The sequence below is a fragment of the Eulemur rufifrons genome, chromosome 18, assembly GCF_041146395.1.
Source record: "Eulemur rufifrons isolate Redbay chromosome 18, OSU_ERuf_1, whole genome shotgun sequence".
In the NCBI taxonomy this organism is placed as follows: domain Eukaryota; kingdom Metazoa; phylum Chordata; class Mammalia; order Primates; family Lemuridae; genus Eulemur; species Eulemur rufifrons.
The window spans coordinates 14,230,013-14,252,846 of NC_091000.1; the positions used below are offsets into that span (position 1 = coordinate 14,230,013).

Sequence of the window (22,834 nt, forward strand, 5' to 3'; positions counted from 1 at the left end):
TCCATTCAGTACTGCGGCCTTTAGAATGAGTCTCCCTTGGTGCAGGAAGGCAGAAAGTTTGCATACCATAATTATTTGTGAATTTTCTTCTCCATCCAAATTCTCAAGAAAACGTGTAGGGATTTTTTTTCTGCATACTTCTTCCACTTTTATCATTTTATTGGTAAATTAGACTCTAAAATGCAGTTTTTATGACTTACCTGAATTATATATTAATAAATATGCAATATGAGGCTAACAAAGAATAAAATATTTGTTAATTTCTGAACAAGTGTTCTCCTTTCCAGGGGCTCAATGAAATCACTTCAGCATATTTAAATCAATATAGTAACTTCACAACATCTGGGCCTAATTTGCTGAAATGCAGCTCACTGCCTAAATTATAAATCTCATTTTAATTTTTAATTCTTGAATCTAACGCCTAAGTCATCAACTTAAAAATTTTTTTGTCACTTTGTTTCTTTTTTTTTTAACTGTTCTTTACCCAATTATGTTGTGAATAGAGCCCTATGTCTTCTATCTGCCTCCTAGTCTTTCCCAAGTTCCTAATGAGTTAACAGCTGCCAAGGAATTGCTTATTGCCTGATCAGATCCTTGATAATCTGTTTTCAAATCCCATGGAGAAGATATTTGTTTTGATTCAAACATTATACTGCTGAATATATATTAACTATGGACACAGGACTGTGAATTAATTTACAAGGACCACTTACGGAAGAGATAAAGAACTTATATTCTTGGTTTTTTAACAGTAAAACTACATTTTTTTATTTGAAAAGCCTCATAGCAACTAAAACTTAAAGTTTGTGCTAAATCTATGATTTTATAGGGTAAACAGTACCTAACAAAGTGAAATGAAAAGTAAAACCCCATTTTATAGACCCCCCCCCCCACCAAGAACCTTTATCTGGCACAAAGAAGACACTTAAAAATAATGTAAAGAAATTAGTCTTAAATGCCACTGGGGACCAGAAAAAAAAAAAAAAAGGTAAGTTAAATCAGAGAATACTATCCCAAAAAGTTGGTTTATAAAAATCAGAATTTTCAAACACACACCCACAAAATTAACAACCACTGTTTCAATTATAATAGTTCCCTGATGTAAATTTTTTCACCTACAAAACTAGCACCATTTTGTTTTTTGTTTTTAAATCTAAATACTCAGTGGCAGCAAGAATGCAGAGAAATGAGTGCTCTCAAACTGCTGATGGAACTTTTATTTTTGGTCAGAAATGAAGCTTTTCAAATTTTTATGCCCTTTGACCTTACTTCCTGGAATTTATGCTAGGGCAACAGAGATACAAACAAGGAACTAAATGTTCAAAAATTGGGTATTGTCATATATGTGGGTAGAACATCCCCAAACCAAAAATCTGAAATGCTCCAAAATCTGTAACTTTTTGAGCACCAATAGGATACTCAAAGAAAATGTTCATTGGGGCACTTTGGATTTTAATTCTCCAGATCTGGGATGCTCAACCATTGTAATGCAAATATTCCAAAATCCAAAGAAATTCAAAACATTTTTCCTCCCAAGCATTTCAGATAGGGAATATTCATATTATAGTTTACTTCTGTGATGGAATAGCATATTACCAAAAATCACATTCTTTACTTACGAATCAGAAAAGGCTCTGAACACATTAAATGGTATTCAATAAAACAACACGTGCAGTACATATTCACCTTTTTATAATACAATTCCAATACCCAGCACTGGAGAGGTGTGTTTGCCCCTGTACACACAAATTAGGAAAAAATTAACAGGGCTATAGGCTGTGGACTTTTAAGAAGTTTTTTTCTGTCTTCTTTACAATAGTCTACATTTTCCTAGACTTCTACAAGTACTATATATATTTTTTGTTGGAAAATAAAGATGATTTTTAAAATGAGGAGCGTTCTCAGCTAATTTTGCCCCAATGCTACAGAGTCAATGCTTCCAGAAAAAACCAACATTGTGCCATCATTTTCAAACTCCCTTTTCACGACCTTAAAGGGGACTTCCAAAGCTAAGCAGAAGCCCCAGCAGGAAATAAATTTGCAACTCAACAGATGCACCCACAGAGATAAGGCAAGATGCACCTTCAGTGGCTTTGACAACAATTTCCTTTTATTATTCCTTTGCTCCCAAGTGCTTTTCAACTCAAAGAGAAGCCTGTAGAAGTTAATAGGTCCTTAATATGGATCTGCTGCCTGAACTGATTCCTGTTCATAAGGTAATTGTGAGACCCCACGTGGTCCTTTCACACGGGCTTTAGCAAATCCCCTGCAGGGAGATGGCCCCTGGGCAGCTCAGTTTTCCGCAGACCAGGCTGTGACCTAATCAATAGGGTTCCAAGCAAGACAATCCCTACATTCAACAGTCCTGAAGAAATGAAGGGGGAGGGAGTTCAAGCTCTATTGAGGAATTCTATTTACCTGTCACAGTGATGGTTCACCCAGCAGGAGTTTAAAAAAAAAAAAAAAAAACCCTTCCGCTCCTACAGCAGATTTCCCCGCCAACAGCCAGCACAAAATAAACATATTTACTTAAGCTTCATTCACAACTTTTGATGTGAAACTGTTGAAGCCCAAATGGAAACAGGTAGATCTGTGAGACACAAAGGTAGCAGTGACAATGTGGCATGTTTTAATAGTCTGTGTTCATTTAAACCCAATGACATGAAAAGTATCATGACAAAAATAAATATAACTGAAAAAATCATCCTTGGGTACACATCCAAATTTTACATGGAAAATTCCATAAACCTGAAAATGTGATCTTTTTAACTCTGAAAATAAACAGATCACAACCCAAATATAAGGTTTACAGAACAGCAACTGCTTTTTCTTAATGTCCCTTAATTCCACAGAAAAGTGTGAAAAATATGGGTTTTGAATTAATTATACTATACATGTTAACAATTTTGGAAACCCACAGGAACTTGTTAGCTCATTAAAAAGGTTTTGCTTCACTTGGAAATGGTGAATCCAGTCTAAACAAATCTTTTGAATAATTACTCTGTAAAATATTATTTTAAGATGTCATATACTTTCACATAAAGAAAGTATATGTTTCAGATCAAATCAAATTAGAATTATGCTACCAATCCAAAATATGCCCCAAAAAGCAATTTAAATGGGCCAACGTCAGTAATAGATGTTTATCCTGAGTAGAGACATCTGATTTACTCAGAATTTTACAAAAGCCATCACTGGGCAATTTTTAATTGAAAACAAAATTCTGTTTTGAAATTAACTGCTAGGTCCTGTTTCCACATCCATGAACACAAAGAGTGCACCCAAGTCAAGTGATTGCAAAATGAGTTTCCATCTAGCTTTGACACTAGTTTAACATCACTAGAATTGCTTCACTGTAATATTTTAAAAGCCACTCCAGGATCTAGGCCACTGGCCTCTTTGACAAATAAATTTTCAGCAACACCAGCATAATGGGCTTTTAATGTCCTCACTGAATGCCATCAGAACAGGGTATCTGGCACCCACACAATGTTCCCTACACTCAATATGCGCAACTACTTAGCTCTTTCCACCTCCTCTTCCCACAAGAGTGTGTCAGGCAGTCATAACGGATTGGACCAAGGCCCCTCACCTCACCTGGGGTGCTGGGCCTTCCTTTGCTGGTGGTTATCTCTTAAGATCCACAGAAAGTACAAGACAACTAAGGCACCATGTGACTTTCTTTGCAAAGAGTACTGGAATCACCACCCCATTAGATGATCTCACACCTTTTACCTGTCACCCAAACAAATCAAGGGAATTTCCTCATCATTTTATTTTTTCAGGTTTCAGTAGCTACTTCCTCAGTTACTAGTCAATTATATTTTCCCTAATAGCTATTAATACCAAAAAAAATTAGTTACTGCAATGCATCATACAAGAGTGTGGTCAAATTCATAGCTGTATTTCTTTAAAAAGAATTTTTTTAAAAGAACAAATACTTGAGACTATGGAGATAAATTATATTCATTAGTCATGAAGCATTTATCTCAATTTTACTATTCTTTAAATGCTAGTAATTTTAAGACAGTTAAGAAAGTAAAAACAACCAGAAACCAAACCATCTCTCCCACCCTACCCACCCCAAAAGAATGCAGCATAGGTTCTTTGATGTGAATGACTAACCAAGGGAATGACTTGATCAGAGAGGGAGCTGTACGTCAAATACAATGTTTCATGTATGTCATTCACACAAGAAAGCCCAGTAACCCCACTGACCATATTTAAACTGGCAAATAATCTTTAAGACAGTTGGACTCTATACAAATCTCTAAACCTACTAATGGGCATTTAAAATGGGGCTAGTCCAAATTGAAATGTGCTGTAAGTGTGAAATACATACTCATTTAAAAGAGTTCATATGAGAAAAAAGAATGTTAAGGGTCTAATACTTTGTTATGCTGATCACATGTTGAAATTATATTTTTGATATATATAAATATATTTATATATAAATATAATTATATTTAATTATATTTTTGAAATATATTATTTATATTGTTGGATTAAATGATAGCTATTATTAAAATTAATTTCATCTGTTTGATTTTTTTATTGTGATTACCAGAGTATGTAAAATTACATATATGGACATCACTATTAAGCAGTGCTGCCTTAACCTGTTAAACTGACTCCTTTGATTTGAACAATAACAAGTAACAGTAAATACTGGCAGAATTTACACTATTAACATAAACTGTAAAAATCAGTTCATCCTTTCATATGAGCACTTGTATCTAAATAAAATGCTAAACGATGGAATATTTTTAATAAATGGTTTTATGGTCTACTTTGGGACCTGAATTATTTTGCTGTGTTTTAGTTTAGTTTATACAGATTGTACTGGTTAACTGTCTGTAATGCAAGATCATCTCTAATAGAGATGTAAGGCTATCATTATTACTCTCTTAGGTAAAATTAACTATATCCAAAATTCACTATTCTTGAAAATATCTAATTTAGAAACCTCTAGATTAAGTTTCCAATGAAGTTTGTCAACTAAACTTGTTACAGAACTTCAATTTCATTTTATGAAGGAGCTTTTTGTTAGAAACAAGACCACTCATTTGGATATTTAATGATTGCTGAACTTTTCTCCAAGCAATAAACAAAAAGCATTTATGCTTTATTGTGGCCACTTATTTTTTACCTCTGATGATGATTTTTTACTTGTTTTTCTAATCTCTTTGAGGGGAAGAATGTCAGTTGGGGTTTAATGATTACTTCTCTAAAAAACTCAGTTAAAAATGGCCACAAGTCTCCTTTTCCATGTATATGTCAATGTGTTTGAAGACATCCATTCCCCAAATTTCCAAACAAATAACATCAGGATGTTTCATGAGTCAATACTGTTACAAGTTTCTGTTTCAAATCCTAAGATTTCTATTTCAATTTATCACAGAGCACTTTATTATTTAATCTGCTGCATATCATTAATATAAGTTAAATTTAGCATTGTACTAAATGGTATTAAGATACATCTTTAGGTTATTTTTAATACATTTCCATTTAAGCTGAATCTTAAGCAGAGATGTCAAAGGAAATCTAAAGATCCCAAAGCAACACTCCTATATTCTCTCCCTATTTCAGTTTCTATTTTCACGGCCCCCAAATCTTCCATGTACTTCCAATTCCATTTTTCCCAGGTCTTCCATCCTCTAAGGGAGAATAATAAATGAATGAACACTTCTGCGACAAATTAATTAGAAGAGAAGTGGTGCTAATGAGCAAAACCAACATCTGCAGGCCAAAGCCTGCTGTGAAGAACTTGCTGCCTTTGACTCAGTATGTCTTCCTTTCTCTTTAGAAGGGTGTGCAATAATTGGGACTCTCAAATTCCCTTGGGGGTAAGACACTTCAGCAATCTTTGTGATAGAAATAGAGAGGGAATAGAAGAATGTGGCTTTGGTATCTAAGACTTCATGTATGCCCCTGGTATCGCTGCTTAGGTTCTAGCTTAAATGGAAACGTAATTAAAAATAACTTAAAGATATATCATAATGCCATTACATGTTTTAATAGTATTCATAATCTAAAGTATAGCTGACTATATAAGGTATTAATAGAAACACTTTAAGACACCACAGATATTTTCACAGATGATTTTCAAAAGCCTTTAAATTCTTATGCACATTTTAACATCCAAAAGGAATTTCCTCATCAAAGGGAAAAAAAAACCAGGTAATGGTGCCTCTAGTAGACTAAAAACTGAACACAATACCTTGCAATGCCTCTCAGCAAAGGTAGAGTCTATTTTCCTACCTGGTGTTGAATCAACTTACTGGCCAACAGAAGTGGGAGAAGTGACAGTCTGTGAGTTCTGAGCCTCAGTCACAAGAGGACAGGCTGCTTTCCTTGTGTTCTTGGAACTCTGAGGCCACCATGTGAACAAGTCCAGGACAGGCTGTTGGACAGTGACAGACACTGGGCCTAGTGACCCCTGCCCGCAGCCAACTCCCAGAAGCAGAGCCATCAAGCTCAACAGCAACTGACTGAGCATGAGTCAGCCCAGCTGAAACTAGCCAAGGAAACACCCAGCGGAGTCCAGCCCAAATGCCCACTCACAGAACTGTGACCTAAGTAAAGGGTGGTTGTTTCAAGCCACTAAGTTTTAGGACAGTCTGTTTCCCAACAAAATCCTAAATTATACAGTTCTCTGTGATTTCCTTTACAATACTTAATATCAGCCCAAAGATAATAAAACGTTTCAATTCGGCCTTGGGTCTGCCTACACTTACTCCATTTGAGCTTCTAATCTTTCTCATTTCACCCAACCATTACCTCCCATCTCTCATGCTGCTCAATCTCTCTCAAACTCTAAATCTGCCTCTCCTAAGATTTCTACCCAAGTACACAGAGAAAACTTCCACAAAGGTCTTCTTTCTTTCCTTTAATCATCCGAAGGAATTACTTTTGAATTACACTAACTGAACTAGCTACTGTTATTTTCTATTTATATGGGTGACGGCTTAGAATCAGGCTACAAGTAGCAAGAAAAGTAGACAAACAGCAAATGAGAGTTTTAAAAGAGTTTTATTTAGAGGTAGTCACTAAAACAAGGAAAATATTTTTAGTTTTTTTACATACTATTCTCCTTCAATTAGTCTGGTCACTCAATTTCCCCCATTATTCAACTGGGCTTTAAAAGAAGGAGTTTGCTTATAAATAAATTGCACCCATCAACAGAAATAACCAAGAGACATACAATACAGAACAAATAGCTTTTTAAACAGATGTGTGTGTGTGTGTGTGTGTGTGTGTTCAATTTAATTCAGAAAACTGATAGTTTCAAATAGTCTGTGAATGTCTACAAGTATATTTCTTTAAGCTTTAAGAAATTATTCAATAATGGTATTAGCAAATAAAGATCCTGCTAATCTGAATGTCTTCTGAGAGTTCAAGTTTTTCCTGAATAATGTAAGATGTAAATGGATATTCATCTTTTATACTTAAAACAGAAGAAATATTTTTCAATCCAGAAGGATGATACAGGCAACACTGCCATTCTATAACCCAAGACAATAATCCCTAACTCAGGCATACTTACCCAGGAAAGCCACAGAATTTAGAATTCTTAATTCTAGGCTTTGGTACTCAATCTGACCAATGAAGTTGCTTCTAGCTAAGGCAAAATACAAACAAAAAGGAACCTGCATGGCTACTATTTTGTTGTTGTTCTAATTCTTATTATTTTGGAGGGTATGGAAAGAGGGTGTTTTAAGTGAGAGAGCACCTTTATGTTAAAGGAACAAACTGACCCATTGAACAAATTTAAAAGGTCTTTCTCAACAATAGTTATTTAGGTAAGTGTTTCCATTAATATTTTGTAACAATCTATTGCAATTTCAAATTTTACACATTCAGCAAGTGCTTGCTGGGTGCCTGTATGCCAGGTGCAGTTCTAAGGAAGTGATACAGACATGAACAGAGCAAAGTCTTGGCCCTCACAAAGCTTATACTCTGGTGGAAGTCAAATGACAAAAGCAGATTTTAAAAATATGCTAAAATAATTCTTAATACATACTACATGGAGAACACATATTTAAAAAATCATTGACCTTTAATTATAAAACTTTATACTCTGTAGATATGATGCTTAGTTTGACTTCTTTCTGAAACCAATAACATTCGGCTAATTAAACCAAATACAGATATCTATTCATGTTCATGTTTTCCTAATTAGTTTCCATCTTCTACATGAGGTTATTGCACTATTAAGAAAAATCACTTATTTTTAAAACTTTAAAAATAACTGATTTCCATTCTATGGTCTAATTTGGTATTTAAATTGCAAACTCATCTTTTTTTCATTTAAATGTGTAAATACCTTCAGCTAGGCAACAAATCTAAAGAACACCATGTGACATTTATTGGATTTATCAAAAGATGAACACGACTCAGCAAGTATTTACTGAATAGCAACTGTGTGCCAAGCACTGTAGTGGGAGAAATTCAGATGCTCGGACAACTTGATGTCAGGCAGCTTTAAGAGTAAAAAGGCAAGTAAAAAAATTAGAGAGCTAAAAGCAGTACCCACAAATAGATTTTGGAGAATCTTTCAGGTAAGTATTTATGGTAGAGCTGTTTTTCCACAGAGGTGAGAAACACATTGCCTGGAAGTGATATGAATATAAACGCCTATAAACCTCAGATCAGAATATTTTTTTCCACCAATACACTGATTTCATCTTTCCTGTAAGATTGTTTAATGTTCCTCTTATAATAAATAATCTTCAAAAATAAGCATAACTTATTCACACCACTTTCATCTGTACTGAATAGGGGGCTATTCACAAACCTAACCTGGTTTATTAAATCCTAAACACCTTGACTTTTAAGTCCATTTAATAAAAATTCAGTCTGTCAAGAAAGCTAACTTTATTATTAGAAGTCTAAATTTTCTGACAAATTATTTTACTAGAATAAAGGAATACCAGCAGTGGAGCAACAAAGGGTATCCATGGTAAACTGGCAAAACTAAAGACCAAATCCTGGCCTAGGGAGCTGCTTAAGAATGGGGTTGACCCTCGAACTGCGCAGGCTCACTTATACCCAGATCCACTTTTGCGTGGCTTTTCAACCAAAGGCTGACGGAAAATATGTTAGTGGGATTTGAAACCCGAGTATATGGAGGGCCAACTTTTCCTCTTCGTGGGTTCTGCAGGGCTGGGCTGACTCTGGGACCTGAGTATGCACAGATTTGGTTATACTCGGGCAGTCCTGGAACCAATCCCAGCGTACGGCTGCATATTGTTTATTATATCTGTTTTATTACAATTATTTGTCTTCTACACCTCAGTGAGAAAACAGAGAGTCTGCTGGAAAAGGTATATCAAAAACTGCAGGTTATTATTTCACTTGGAAACAGCCTTGAATGACAGTTTAACTTGAATCATTTGAGGCACATGTATAAATAGATAGAAGAGTGATTTGTCTTTTGTAAAGGTTTATCTAGCTCGCGTATAAAATAGAAAACCTACTCAGCGCCATATGATGTATGTAGAAAAACTTGCAGGCTGTAAAGCATTATACAAATGCTTGTCATTATCATTGTCACCATCGTCATCATCATTATCACTATTATCCTTACCCTCTGGTCTTCCTTTAGGAGAACTTGTGAGGATTGTCAACCCTGGAATTTCTAGAACAGAGGGACTTAAAACCAAGGATCCAAGGACACTGAAGTACACAAGGATAGGTTCAGCATGCTGTACACTCGCTGGTATTATATCAACTCATTACATCTTTTAAGAGAGAATATACAGCTTCAAAAGATTCTCAAAGTTTGTGCTGCCAAAAACATTAAGGACCTCTGTTTTAGAGGTCTACAAATAGGTATTCAGGGTGGTAAAAGAGAAGCTTTGTTCAACCTTCATAACTACAATTATTACATGTTACAATCTATTTGTTCATTGAACAAGGGCTACCTACTGCTATGTCAGCCACTGCGCTGCAAGGAGGGTAGAAAGATGATTAAGGTCACACTCTGTCCTTGAGTTCAGAGAGATAGATATGAAAGACAGATAAATAGTACCCTGAGTCATACATGTAGCAGAAGAACATACAGAGAGTGCTCCTGAAACAAAGAGAAGCAAAGCTAACTACCAGGCTCTAAGGAAAGGCTTCTCAGGAGAGGCAACAATGGCGTATTAGATCAACCTAACAAATATCTATGGAGTGCCTGTTACATGAATCCAAAAGCAAAAGATTTAGAATCCACCTACAATGAATGATCTGACAATCTAGAGGAAAAGGACAAGTAAATAAACAATTACACTAGAACGATATTTGGAAGAATGTCTTTTAAAAATTGTATAAAAGGAAAGAACTAGCTCCATGTGAAGAAGAAGGCTTGTCAAGTAAGTTTTATTAAGCAGAGTTATGAGAAGTAGTAAGAGCTGACCAAGTGGTCAAGGTGCACCCTAAAGCAGGTGGACTGGAAGCAATGAGGCACAGAGGGGCGGAGGGCTGCAAGGGTGCGTGGGAGGGGAGGAGGGGAGCATGCGCAGGAAACTTAGCGAGGAAGGCCAGTGAGGGTGATACAGGCTTCACTGGAGAGCCTGGACTTTACGGAATGGGGAAATGGGAAGACACAGAAAGGTTTTAAGGAGGAATCTGTGAATGATGGAACACCTTTGCTCAAGAATCATCTCTGGGCCAGGTGCCTGTAATCCTAGCACTCTGGGAGGCCAAAGCAGGAGGATTGCTTGAGGTCAGGAGTTTGAGACCAGCCTGAGCAAGAGTGAGGACCTGTCTCTACTAAAAATAGACCTGCGCACCTGTAGTCCCAGCTACTTGGGAGGTTGAGGCAGGAGGATCGCTTAAGCCCAGGAGTTTGAGTTTGCTGTGAGCTAGACTGACTCCGCGGCACTCTAGCCCCCCAGGCAACAGACTCTGTCCCCCCCCCCAAAAAAAAGTCATCTGTGTATTTCCAGAATACCCTCAAATGCATCACACTTTAAACCACATCAATTTCTATTGCACTACTTAATTTTTTTTTAAAGGACAATAAAATATTTCAAAATTCAATGGTACAGTATACATCACAATCTCATTACTTGTCATACTTTTATAATTTAATATAGACATGATCTACATGAACAGAGTATAATACTATCTAATTTTATTCATAAATTGTGATGATCTAATGAGATAGTTTATGTAAAGAGCTTCAAATAGGGCTGATACACAGCAAGTGCTCAATAAATATTAACTGTAATTACATAGTGATGATAATTAAGAAGAAAAATCTTGCCAGTGATTGAGAATATGGTTAAATTATCATAAGAAATCTTAACTATTGAAATAACTAGTTAACTTTTATTTTTTAAAAAAAATCAATTAGTCTAAAAGTAAAAAGACTATTTAGTAGACTCTCCCTAGCATAACATAAATAAGACAATTCTAAAGAATGCCATTCGGCCGGGCGCGGTGGCTCACGCCTGTAATCCTAGCACTCTGGGAGGCCGAGGCGGGTGGATTGCTCAAGGTCAGGAGTTCGAGACCAGCCTGAGCGAGACCCCGTCTCTACTAAAAATGGAAAGACATTATATGGACAACTAAAAATCTATATAGAAAAAATTAGCCGGGCATAGTGGCGCATGCCTGTAGTCCCAGCTACTCGGGAGGCTGAGGCAGTAGGATCGCTTAAGCCGAGGAGTCTGAGGTTGCTGTGAGCTAAGCTGACGCCACGGCACTCACTCTAGCCTGGGCAACAAAGTGAGACTCTGTCTCAACAAAAAAAAAAAAAAAAAAAAAAAAGAATGCCATTCAACAGGTTAGTTCACTCAGCCACTTGGAGACCTAGCAATGAAACAGGTTCAATAGGATATGAGATATTCCAAGGAGATATGACATAGTTTAACTGGCAAGGCAAGTTAATTGATAAGACTGACCTTTGAAGTATATATGTGAATAGTTTCCTAGACTTACTATCACTGCTGTTAAACCGGAGATCTGCCAATTCAACAAATACAGGCATGTGCCCTTGAATAATAATCTTTCCAAGTCCATTTATTCCTAGTAACAAAGATATGAAAGACTGTGCTTCATGGCATTATGTCTTGTACAGTAAGCATGTACCATTTACAACCAACATGGTTTGTTTTTTAAAAAAATAATTGACATAAAGGTAACTGTAAAATAACATAGTATATCAAATACAAACTATTAATTAAAAACTTGAAAAATCCACTCCTATGAACTAAAATAATTCACATGGGCAAAACAATAGGAACTAAAAAGTTAAGAAAAAAAATCCAACATGAGCAAACAACTAAAGTTTTAAAATCTATTCAATTTCTATAATTGTACAAGGTAGGCATGAGGAAAGAACAGACCAAATAACTGAATATTAAATCTCTATATACATAGGTCATTTATGAAGTTGTGAACACCATCCTTAAACATCCTCAGAACATAAAAATGGTTCCCTGCCAAGAGAGATGGACAAGTTCGCTTGGGCTTTCCCACCATGTACCAGATGGCCGGTGAGGACAGCTGCTGAGGCCAAGGCATCAAGGAGCACAATGCAAGAGAACAATGACTCCAAGTAACTCGATTTGAAGGGGAAGTACAAATTAGGTTAGCTCCAGCTACCCTGGGGGTTAAACTGCTTTGGAAGGTTAGCTGGGACCCTAACAACCATCTAAAACATTGTTTCCACAAGAAAAGGCTCCAAGCAATTAACACCCTGTACAGTTTAGACAGGCAGCATTTTTACTGATGAAATCATGCTTTCCCAATTGCAAACATAGATAAGACACTTGTCCATCTCTTCAATGTCCAACTAGACAGTGAAGCTATCTATACTCACTTCCATTCACCTACCATTTCAATGGAATAATCTTAAATTATTTAATGGCACTACTACGTAGTTCTAAAATCCGATTCTTAACCTAAAGGTACTAAACAGCAATATGTCATTCTGATAAAAAATGTTGGAAGAAGATTCTTAGATTCAAGATTTCTTCAAGACCAAGCCTCAAATCCAGGATTCAAGTCTCCAATCCAGCCTAACCCAGCTTGGCCCAGAAACTCATTAAACTGATAGTTTTCCAATGAGCTCCCTTAGAGGATCTCTCTAGATTATTCTTAAAAGAGTGAGGGGCAATAAAATGTAGTTCTGCCGCCACTTAGTACCCATAACATCTCTGCAAACGTGTCCCATCTGTAACACAGGGATAATAGTATCTACCTGGTAGTTGTGAGAATTAAATAAATTAATAGATATAGGATGCTCAGAACAGTCCCTGGCTGTAATGCTCAGTTAAGTGTCTGTGGTTAACTACACTGATGCCCACTGCCAGTACTACCACTGAAAGCACAGGGGCCAAAGCGAGCATGTTTAAAAGCAGTTCTACCTCATACCCTCCAGGTCCTGGGACTTGCACATCATTTAGAATTATACAAGGGCACTATACAGTGTCACTATGTTCTGCTCCACAACATAACTCGACCTCAAATCACACAGTTCACAGAGTTTTATACTCCAACCCCTTTCCAACAAGATTTATTCAATCAGTACTTAAAGCATCCACTGGTTAAATACCATACAAACAAGTAAAGAAAAGCTGTTCCTCTGTTTTCTTTCAAAACAAAATGGAGTTTCCTTCGGATTTCTAACTAGATCCTATTTTCACCTTAAAATCCTCCAGCTTCAAAGAAGGGTCCTTTCCCTAGCAGAAATTATTGTTAACACTATGCCCTGCCTTGACTCAGAATCACACAACACAAGAGCAGATTCTTACTTCCAAACACAGCAACAGCACACTATCATAACATCCTTTCTGCCAAAGCCCAACGTTCAGTCCCACTGTAGCTCGGAAGTAAGTTTCTTTTCTGTTAAACTTTCCTAGGAGGAGAACAAAAAGAGCGAAGAGGACAGCAGCTGCTGCCACTTAAGGGAGGAGCAAGCACACAAAAGCCCTTTCACCAGCAAATTTCTTAACTCCTTACCGGGCCCTCCCACCAGCATCTACTCAAGTTCCTGCTGCCAGGAATTCCAGACCAGCTCCAGCAGAGGTGCTGGGTCCCACTACGCACCGTAGGCCACACTTAACAGGTGCCCAGCGCTCAGCCGTTCTTACCAGCTATGTAGTCAGGACACCTGGGCCCATCGGTCTCCTCCACATTCTACTTCTTGTCAGGACAGAACAAGCAATTGGAGCAAATGTAGGTCCCAGATTATAGTCAGAATTTAATTAAACTGTATTTTAATTAAAGTGAGGAAAAGAGTTTTTAAACTTGAATGAATAAAATAATTAAAATACTCAGAGTTCCACCAAAGCAGACACAAGCTCCAGAAACATTTTTCCTCTCACTGAGGCCAACAGCAAGGTTAGCCTGGGCTAGAATTCCCTTCTGTTTCCACTCGTCAGCTACACTCATCCAGGAAGGCAAGAGGTGACCTCCGAGTGGGTGAACGGGAGTGGTGCACCAACACTTGCCCGTAAGAATTAGCCATTTTCTCTTAAGAAAAATGCAGTCCTCATTTTCCCTCCCTTATTTCATGAAAGGTGACTTATCTTGTTGCAATGACTATACTTCCATGTTAATTCATTCCTTGTCTTTTCATCAAAACGTGTATTTCACTCCTGAAACCAGGACTGGGATTCTAAGAGTAACATAGCACTAGTAAGTTCAGACATCTGTTCTTATCCTAATGAAAAACATGGTCCCCCCCAATAAGTAGAGTCAGAAGGGGGAAACACTCTTACTCAGTTGCAAAAACTGAACCAAACCACTCCAGAATGAAGATGAAACATACCTAAGGGCATCCCATTACAACACATACATCAGGGAAACAGACCTCAACAAAACCCTGCCTCAGTGCAAGTTTCTATTAACAAAAAAAATCTTTCAGCTAAGCATTTTTCTAGACATTACCCTACTTTTAAAAATTAACAAAAAGCTGCAATATTTTACTGGTGCTCAAGTAATAATTAACTTGATGGGTAGTACCCATCAGCCAAGAACACTAAACTGAGTTTCTTATACAGATCCACAGAAGGGATGCTCAAGATTCTATTCTGCTTACTAAGTTGTTAAAACTTACAGGGCAGCCAAAAACACATCTAAAGTAATGGCGTAAATGCTGAGAGAAGTGTGTCAGGCAAACCAAACCTATGTGTGAAACTATACATGCTTCAAAGATATTTACTCCACTAAACATTTTTGTTAAATCTACTTTATAATCCTCACTGTAGACCATAAGCCGTGAAATTTAAGGGGGAGGATCTTAATTAGAGCTCTGGAGACTGGCTCTCTAACAAGGCCGACTTTCCAAATAATTTCTCACGTAACACTCTACCCTTGCAAACCTCAAACGGAAGAGTAATCGTGTGGGCACGGATTTGTCAGAACAGTTCACTAATAATTTACCCAGAGGCCTCTCCAGGAAAAGCATATGATACAGCAAGTGATTAGCAGATGAGTCAATGATGCCACCCCCACACTGCAATTACACTGTATCTCTCTGCAAAGCCATTTGCAAAGTATGTACCCAGTACAGTGCTAACAGGACTATATATTTGGCGACGTATTTTAGGTAGTCCACAGGATTTCTACTTCTAAAAAAAAAAAATAACAGAAAACTACTTTTCAGAGGATGTTCCAAATTTAAGCAGATTTAAAGAGAAGAAAAGGAAGGATCTTAAAAAAACAGAACTAAATTCAGATTGCTGGCTATGTTCTCCGTTGTATGAAAAGTATATGAATTATACACATATGTGACTATGTTGAAATAGGTAAAATACCACAAAAATTTGGTTACGTTACTCAATCAAGAACAGAAGTTTAAAGATAAGTCAAAAGCAAGAAACAAATAGTTAAGTAGACAGGTTCTTGTCTCCAGAGCCAAAACAGTCCTGCACAGGCCCGTATCAATTAGCCCGATATTAAATGCATCACTGTTAGACCGAGTGAGGGATGCTGGAAGTGGGCAGCGAGCAGAGAGTGAAGTTCCCGAAAGCACCGACCTGCCCAGAGCCAGGCCAACTGCAGCCCAGGGGCGGATGTACTGCCATCTCCTATGGGGGCCCTGCTGGCGTCCTGACCGGCCCAGCTTTTCTTCATCTGCTGGGCCTCTTTCCACACTTCCACCACACCCCAGAAACTAGGCAGACAAACTCCAAAGGAATAATTAGCATACTTAATTTTAGCATTTCTACTGCACGAAACACACTGCGAAACACACTGATTTTTCCTAAAGGAATTTTATACTATGATACCACTATCCTGCCAGGAATCTCTAAAATAACTTGGGCTGATAATTCTGCCAAAAATATAACACATTGTGTAACACATACCAGATCAAATGTGTAAATATTGTTGTATCACTTTCATTCCATTTCAATAAACATATAAACATAAATCTACTGTATATTACTTATCTTCCTCTGTAAAGCAAGGACCACGGAATAAATGACCTAGAAATCTCCAGTTTCTCTCTCACCTTTAAATCTCAATATTTACCTAAATGCACAAGTTTCCTATACACATACCAACTCCACTGCCCATAATCCCAACACCTCCCCGGCCCTCCCACTAAATTACCATTGGAAAAGTCTGGCACTGCCCTTCAGCTCCCAAAACTACCACAGATCTGTTTCAGGACACCACTTTGGTTGGTTGGTGTTTCCGTTTTTTTCCTTCCTGGTAGTAAAAATATCCCAATTCCTTAAATTTATAGGTGAAAAATACTAGTTTCCAAATGATTCTTTAAAAAGCAACAATAAAAATACTCTTCACTTGAAAGAAAAACCCCAAAAGGCAGTGTTCATATAATTTAAGTCATGAAAGGAATGTAAATTAAGATTTGGTTCTATTTTCTGTCTCCACTTTAACTTGTTACAGTTCTTTATAGACTTTTGAAAGCAGTTTTGGAAAGAAAAAAAGCAGGAATGATTGTTCTTAGAAAATTTTCCAAAAACACATCATAGTTTCAGCTTCAGTTATTAACTTTTGTGTATTTTTCTATGTTGACACTGTACCCGAAAATTCTAATTTGTATTAGACAGTATGATAAAGACTTTCTACTCTTCATATGAATGATTATCAAATGCTGTTGACTATGCTATTTTTTCTTGAATTAAAGTAATTATGGGTACTTTAGATGATTGACGTATAATCTGTAGATTTAATATATCTAACACACACTATTGGCATATAACCAATTAGAAAAAGAATCCATTGAATTGATAAACGCACAGTAAAAATACTACATCCTCCAAAATAACTTATTTCTAAGACAACAGTTGTATTTTTCACATGCTATGCACCTACTAAATGTGGGTGTAGGCACTGGGGTGGGTGCTGACTCAAGAATTTTGGGGGGTTTTTTTGTGCTATAAAGTTTTAATGCAATAAAAAAGGTTCTTTTCGGATTTAGAAAGTAAACATCGATGAGATTAATAAACTCAGCCCCATCTATTACTGATTAGTGCTGTGATTATCCAGTTTCTTTCTATTTCCACTATCATTCTCGGAGGACAAGACATTGAAAGACAAAAATTCATTAATTTAGCAATTTATTCTTTTAATATTTATTGAAGAGCTTCTATATGCCAGGCACTTTTTGCTAGGTGCTGAAGACAGAAAAGGCATGAGCTACAAGCCTGCCGTTGAAGGCTCATACTCCATCAAGTAAACTGACACCTCACTACAATATCTGTGCAGGGAGAAATAAGGTATTTGCAAAGTGCAAAGCAATAAACACTCTAGCAGGAATCTATCTTGGAAGTGCTGGTTTTAGAACTGTATTCTAGGTATAAGAATATAATATAACAACAAAGCATTCTACCATTTCCAGAAGACATTAAACTTAACATATGCTAGGAACTTTCCCGTGCTTTTTCACTTTATCCTCGAATAAATCTTTTTTTTTTTTTTTTTTTTTTTGAGACAGAGTCTCGCTCTGTTGCCTGGGCTAGAATGCCATGGTGTCAGCCTCGCTCACAGCAACCTCAAACTCCTGGGCTCAAGCAATCCTCCTGCCTCAGCCTCCTGACTAGCTGAGACCACAGGTGCTCACCACCACGCCCGGCTAATTTTTTCTATTTTTAGTTACCTGGCTAATTTTTTTTCTACTTTTTTTTAGTAGAGATGGGGTCTTACTCTTGCTCAGGCTGGTCTCGAACTCCTGAGCTCAAGCAGGTCTCGAACTCCTGAGCTCAAGCAATCCTTCCACCTGGGCTTTCCAGAGTGCTAAGATTACAAGTGTGAGCCACTGCACCCAGCCTATCACCACATATATCTTGCAGTAACTTTGAATGCCTCATAATGTAGATGAAAAAAGTTAGTTGTAAGAAGTAATTCACTTGTCCAAGATCACAAATTAGCAAAGGAAGGAGGCAGGATCCCAAGCTAGGTCTTTTCAGTTCAGCATTTAACTATCCTACACCCGCCTCACAAAGTAGAGGAGATACTAAGTAAAGTAGATCACATTATAGAAGTGTTAGCACATGATGTTCTCTGTGTACACTGCATAATTCTGCAGGTGTGCAATAACCTCTGAATAGCATGCCAGACAGTAATGGTGGTAGTTCTAAGCACGAATCTACAAATATAATAGCTTGAAAAAACATGTCAGGGCTTCTCAAAGTGAGAACAAAACCACAATGATGCCTCTGATAGATAATACAGAGGACAAACTCAGAGATCAGTACCACTGGTAACAATTTCAATTTTTCCCTGTTCTTTTACCCATTTTATGCCCACTTAATCATTCAGGCTCCTTTGGTTCCATTTTCATGGCTTACCATACACAAACATACCTACATACAGCAACTGGACAAGAAAACCCACATCTATACTCGTATTTCCTCACATGCACACTTCTATATACTGAGCCCGAATAAAGATCACCTGGAAACTATGAAGGGAGGGTCACAGGCCAGACATGAAAAAAATGGAAGGAGGTATCAAACTAGAGCAATAAAAATATATTTACCTGTTTCTTCATCTATCTTGAAAACACCAACACCAGAACCATCTCTAATGGAATATCGGATCTCCCCATCTCTTCCTGTGTCCTCATCGTGGGCTGACACTGCCATGACTGATGAACCAAGAGGGACATCTTCTTTCACTACACCCTTTTCCACAAAGCTGGAAAACACTGGTGGGTGTAAGTTCTCATTCACATCAATTACCTCAACTTCCACATAGCAAGTAGAAGACAGAGAAATTGGCTTCCCTTTGTCTTTGGCCCTCACAGTGAGATTGTACACTTGCTTCTTCTCAAAGTCCAACTGCTGTACAATTCTAATTGCTCCACTGAGCTTATCCACATCGAAGTTTCCTTCTCCATGGTCCATAAGACTGTACCTCACCTGACTAGACTGACCTAAATCGGGATCGTGGGCCTCTAACCACATGATTATGGTTCCTTCTGGAAGATCCTCTCGAACTTTCACACGGTAATTAGGTGGAATAAACTTAGGTGGGTTGTCATTAACATCTTCTAATGATACTTTCAAAAGTACAGTAGAAAACAACGGGGGCTCGTCTCTGGCTTGGTCCCTGGCTTCAATCTTTAAGTAGTGCACATGGTGCACTTCACGATCCAGAGGGTGCATAACTTTAACAACACCAGTCGCACTGTCAATTGAAAACTTATCGGTGTCCGTAAGGATGGAGTATGTCACGTGTCCATTGGGCCCTAGATCTTTATCTGTAGCTTCAACCTGGATGATTTCACTATTTATCTCCTTGTCTTCACTCACTTCAACAAAATAGCTCTCCTGTAAAAACTCAGGTGGGTTATCATTGGCATCCAGGACCACAACATCTAGAAGTTGCCACGTGGCCTTCTGGGGTATTCCAAGGTCATATACAGTAACATTCAGGGTATATTTGTCTGTTGTCTCACGGTCAAGTGGAGATAAAATTTTTAGCATTCCTGTTTCCATGTCAATAATGAAGCAACTATCCTCATTTCCTCCAGAAATAGCATAGACCAGTTTTCCATTGAAGCCGGTGTCAAGGTCAGTAGCATTCATGAGAATTATACTGGAACCCACAGGATGGTTTTCCTTTACCTCAATACCAGTCGGAAGAGTACTTCTAAACTGCGGTGCATGAGCATTGACAGAGTGAGAATCAAAGAAAATATCCTCCACTTCTCCCTGCCTGTGTAATTTATTTGCCTGCAGCAGTTTCTCTGCCAGCATTTTGGCAACACCGGTCTCCTCACACTGCAAGTTGACCAGCTTTCGACTGGCAGCCACAGTTATGTTGATATATAATGGTGTGGCAAAATTTTCTCCATCTGTAGCTGTAATTCTCAGGCTGTGAAAAGATACCTTTGAGCCTAAGCCATCCATTAGTGATTGCTTTAATGACAACACCCCAGAGTTAGGGTTTAAGCTAAACAAATCTAGTTCATTTCCAGCTTCAATCTGATATCTCACCAACTGAAGTTCATCAGCATCAATAGCAGAAACAGTAGTTATTTGCTCTCCCACACCTAGATCCCTGGGAATTGTTCCTTCACAATTTATCTTCTCAAACAAGGGTGTGTTGTCATTCAAGTTATTGAGAGTAATTGTAGCAAGGACTTCAACTTCCCGGCGGTATGGCAAGCCCCAGTCTGATGCGCGAATCCTTAGAGTATAAACCCGTGGCATCAATTCATAGTCCAAATTTTCTGAAGTACTCACAGCACCAGTGAAATGGTCAATCACAAATGGCACATGATTTAAATTTGCAATACTGTATGTCACGTACCCATTCTCACCCTCATCTGGGTCTACAGCACTCACGCTCATGACAGTGGTACCAACGGGCACATTCTCATCAAAGGAGGCTTTGTATGCTGTCTGGGCAAATTCAGGGGGATTGCTGTTTGCACCTAAGATTTTAACTAAGACCTTGGTGGAGGCTTTTCTGTCACTCGTTGTTACTTCAAGTTCCAAATGGGATGCCTGCTGTCTTTTAATTGGTTCTAAAATGGAAATGAGACCAGTGTTGTAATTTAAACTGAATTTAGCTTTTCCAGGTGTACTTTTAAAAACATACCTCAAATGGGAATAACTAGGAATGGCCTTTACCATGACCACAGGTGTGTTGGGAGGAGCAAATTCACTTATTTCAGCTCTGTAAACATCCTTTTCGAACTTGACTGGCCCAGCTTTGAACTGCGGAGAGGTCAAATGAATTACTTTTACTGAAGAGAACTGGGGAGGAGTTCCTTTATCCTTAGCCTGTAGGGTCAGATTGTAGCCAAAAGGATGACTGTCCCAATCGATGCCACCAATGGCTTTGATTTTATATTCTTTACTCCCTGGAAAGGACCTCACTGTTCTAAACTGTTGACGAAGGTCACCTGCCACAATGCTTAAAGAAGCTATTTCCCCATTGGCACCCTGATCACAGTCATCCACTGTCACGATTGCGTATGTCGGGTCCTTGTCCAGTTCTGACGGTGATAATGTCACTGCTGTTATCACAGGAGCACACTCATTGGCCTGTTCTACATGGACTGTTAGCTTGGCCATGCTGCTGATACCACTGCTACCGTACAGTTTCATTCCACGGTCCACAGCAAGGATTTCCATCTCATAGAGATTGGTCTCCATGTAATCAAGTTTACCAGTTAAAACTACCACACCACTGGTTGGATGAATAGCAAACATGTCCGTTCGGTCTTTAAAACTGTAGTAAAATTCTCCATTGGTTCCAATGTCTGCGTCTGTGGCGCTGACTCTTGCAACACTGGTCCTTATGGCTGTGTTCTCAGGTAAAGAAACACTGTACGAGGTGGGTGAGAATAATGGTCTCAAGTCATTTGTATCCAGCACTTGCACCCTGACCTTTGTTCGGGCTTCAGCATTAGTATTTTTTTCAACTGCTTTCACTATCAATGTGTAATGATCTTTCACTTCTCTATTAAGAATAGCTGTATTTCCGCCTTTGGTCCTTATTCTTAGAAAGCAAAAGTCTCCAAGAATGTACTCTTCAGCTTTGAACAGGTTTTCATTGTCTCCTGAGACAATTTTGTACCTTAATTCCCACGATGGATTGGTGATGTAGATACCCATCTTTATAGGATGCCCAACGTAAGTTTTGGCTGCAGAATTTTCGTGCACAGTGACATTGTACTGCAAGTGTGTAAACTGTAGCGGAGTCTCTTCAAGTCTTTGGCTTCCATCACCATCTCCAAAATGCTGGAGGAGGAGGAGCAAAAGCAGAAGCAAGGGCAAATGGCTCCCCATTGCTTTACTCTCAGGAACCTGAAACAGAAAAAAGAAATAAGAAGCATTACTTTGGGAAAATAAAATAAGCAAAAGTATAAATTGTTTTAAACCCTTACATTTTAATAGAGTATTTTCCATCTATATGGAGTATGAATAAATGCAATGGTTTGGATTTCCACCCCCCACCCATTTTCCAATATAAGTATCAATACTCTCCTAACATGTCTAGCGTTACTAAACTGTTTGTTTGTTTTTATTTTTGAGACAGAGTCGCGCTCTGTTGCCCGGGCTAGAGTGCCATGGCATCACCCTAGCTCACAGCACCCTCAAACCCCTGGGCTCAAGGGATCCTCCTACCTCAGCCTCCTGAATAGCTGGGACTACAGGCATGTGCCACCACACCCAGCTAATTTTTTCTATTTTTAGTAGAGACGGGGTCTCGCTCTTGCTCAGGCTGGTCTTGAACCCCTGACCTCAAGCGATCCTCCCACCTCAGCCTCTCAGAGTGCTAGGATTATAGGCATGAGCCACCACGTCCAGCCTTAACATTACTAAATTTAACAAAAATATTTTTCTTTCATATTTGAATGACCCAAATCATAATGAACATCAAATGAAAGATTACTACCTGTAACAAC

At 38.1% G+C, this 22,834-nt stretch overlaps 1 protein-coding gene across 1 annotated transcript in view; it reads right to left on the reverse strand.

The window, feature by feature from the left end:
• FAT1 (FAT atypical cadherin 1) overlaps positions 1-22,231 on the reverse strand; it is a 107,838-nt gene extending 85,607 nt beyond the window's left edge. Inside the window, exon 1 of the mRNA XM_069493664.1 lies at positions 18,950-22,231. Coding sequence (XP_069349765.1) covers positions 18,950-22,214 — 3,265 coding nt within the window. The 5' untranslated portion in view covers positions 22,215-22,231. The remainder of the gene's footprint in view (positions 1-18,949) is intronic.
• Positions 22,232-22,834: the final 603 nt, after the last annotated feature.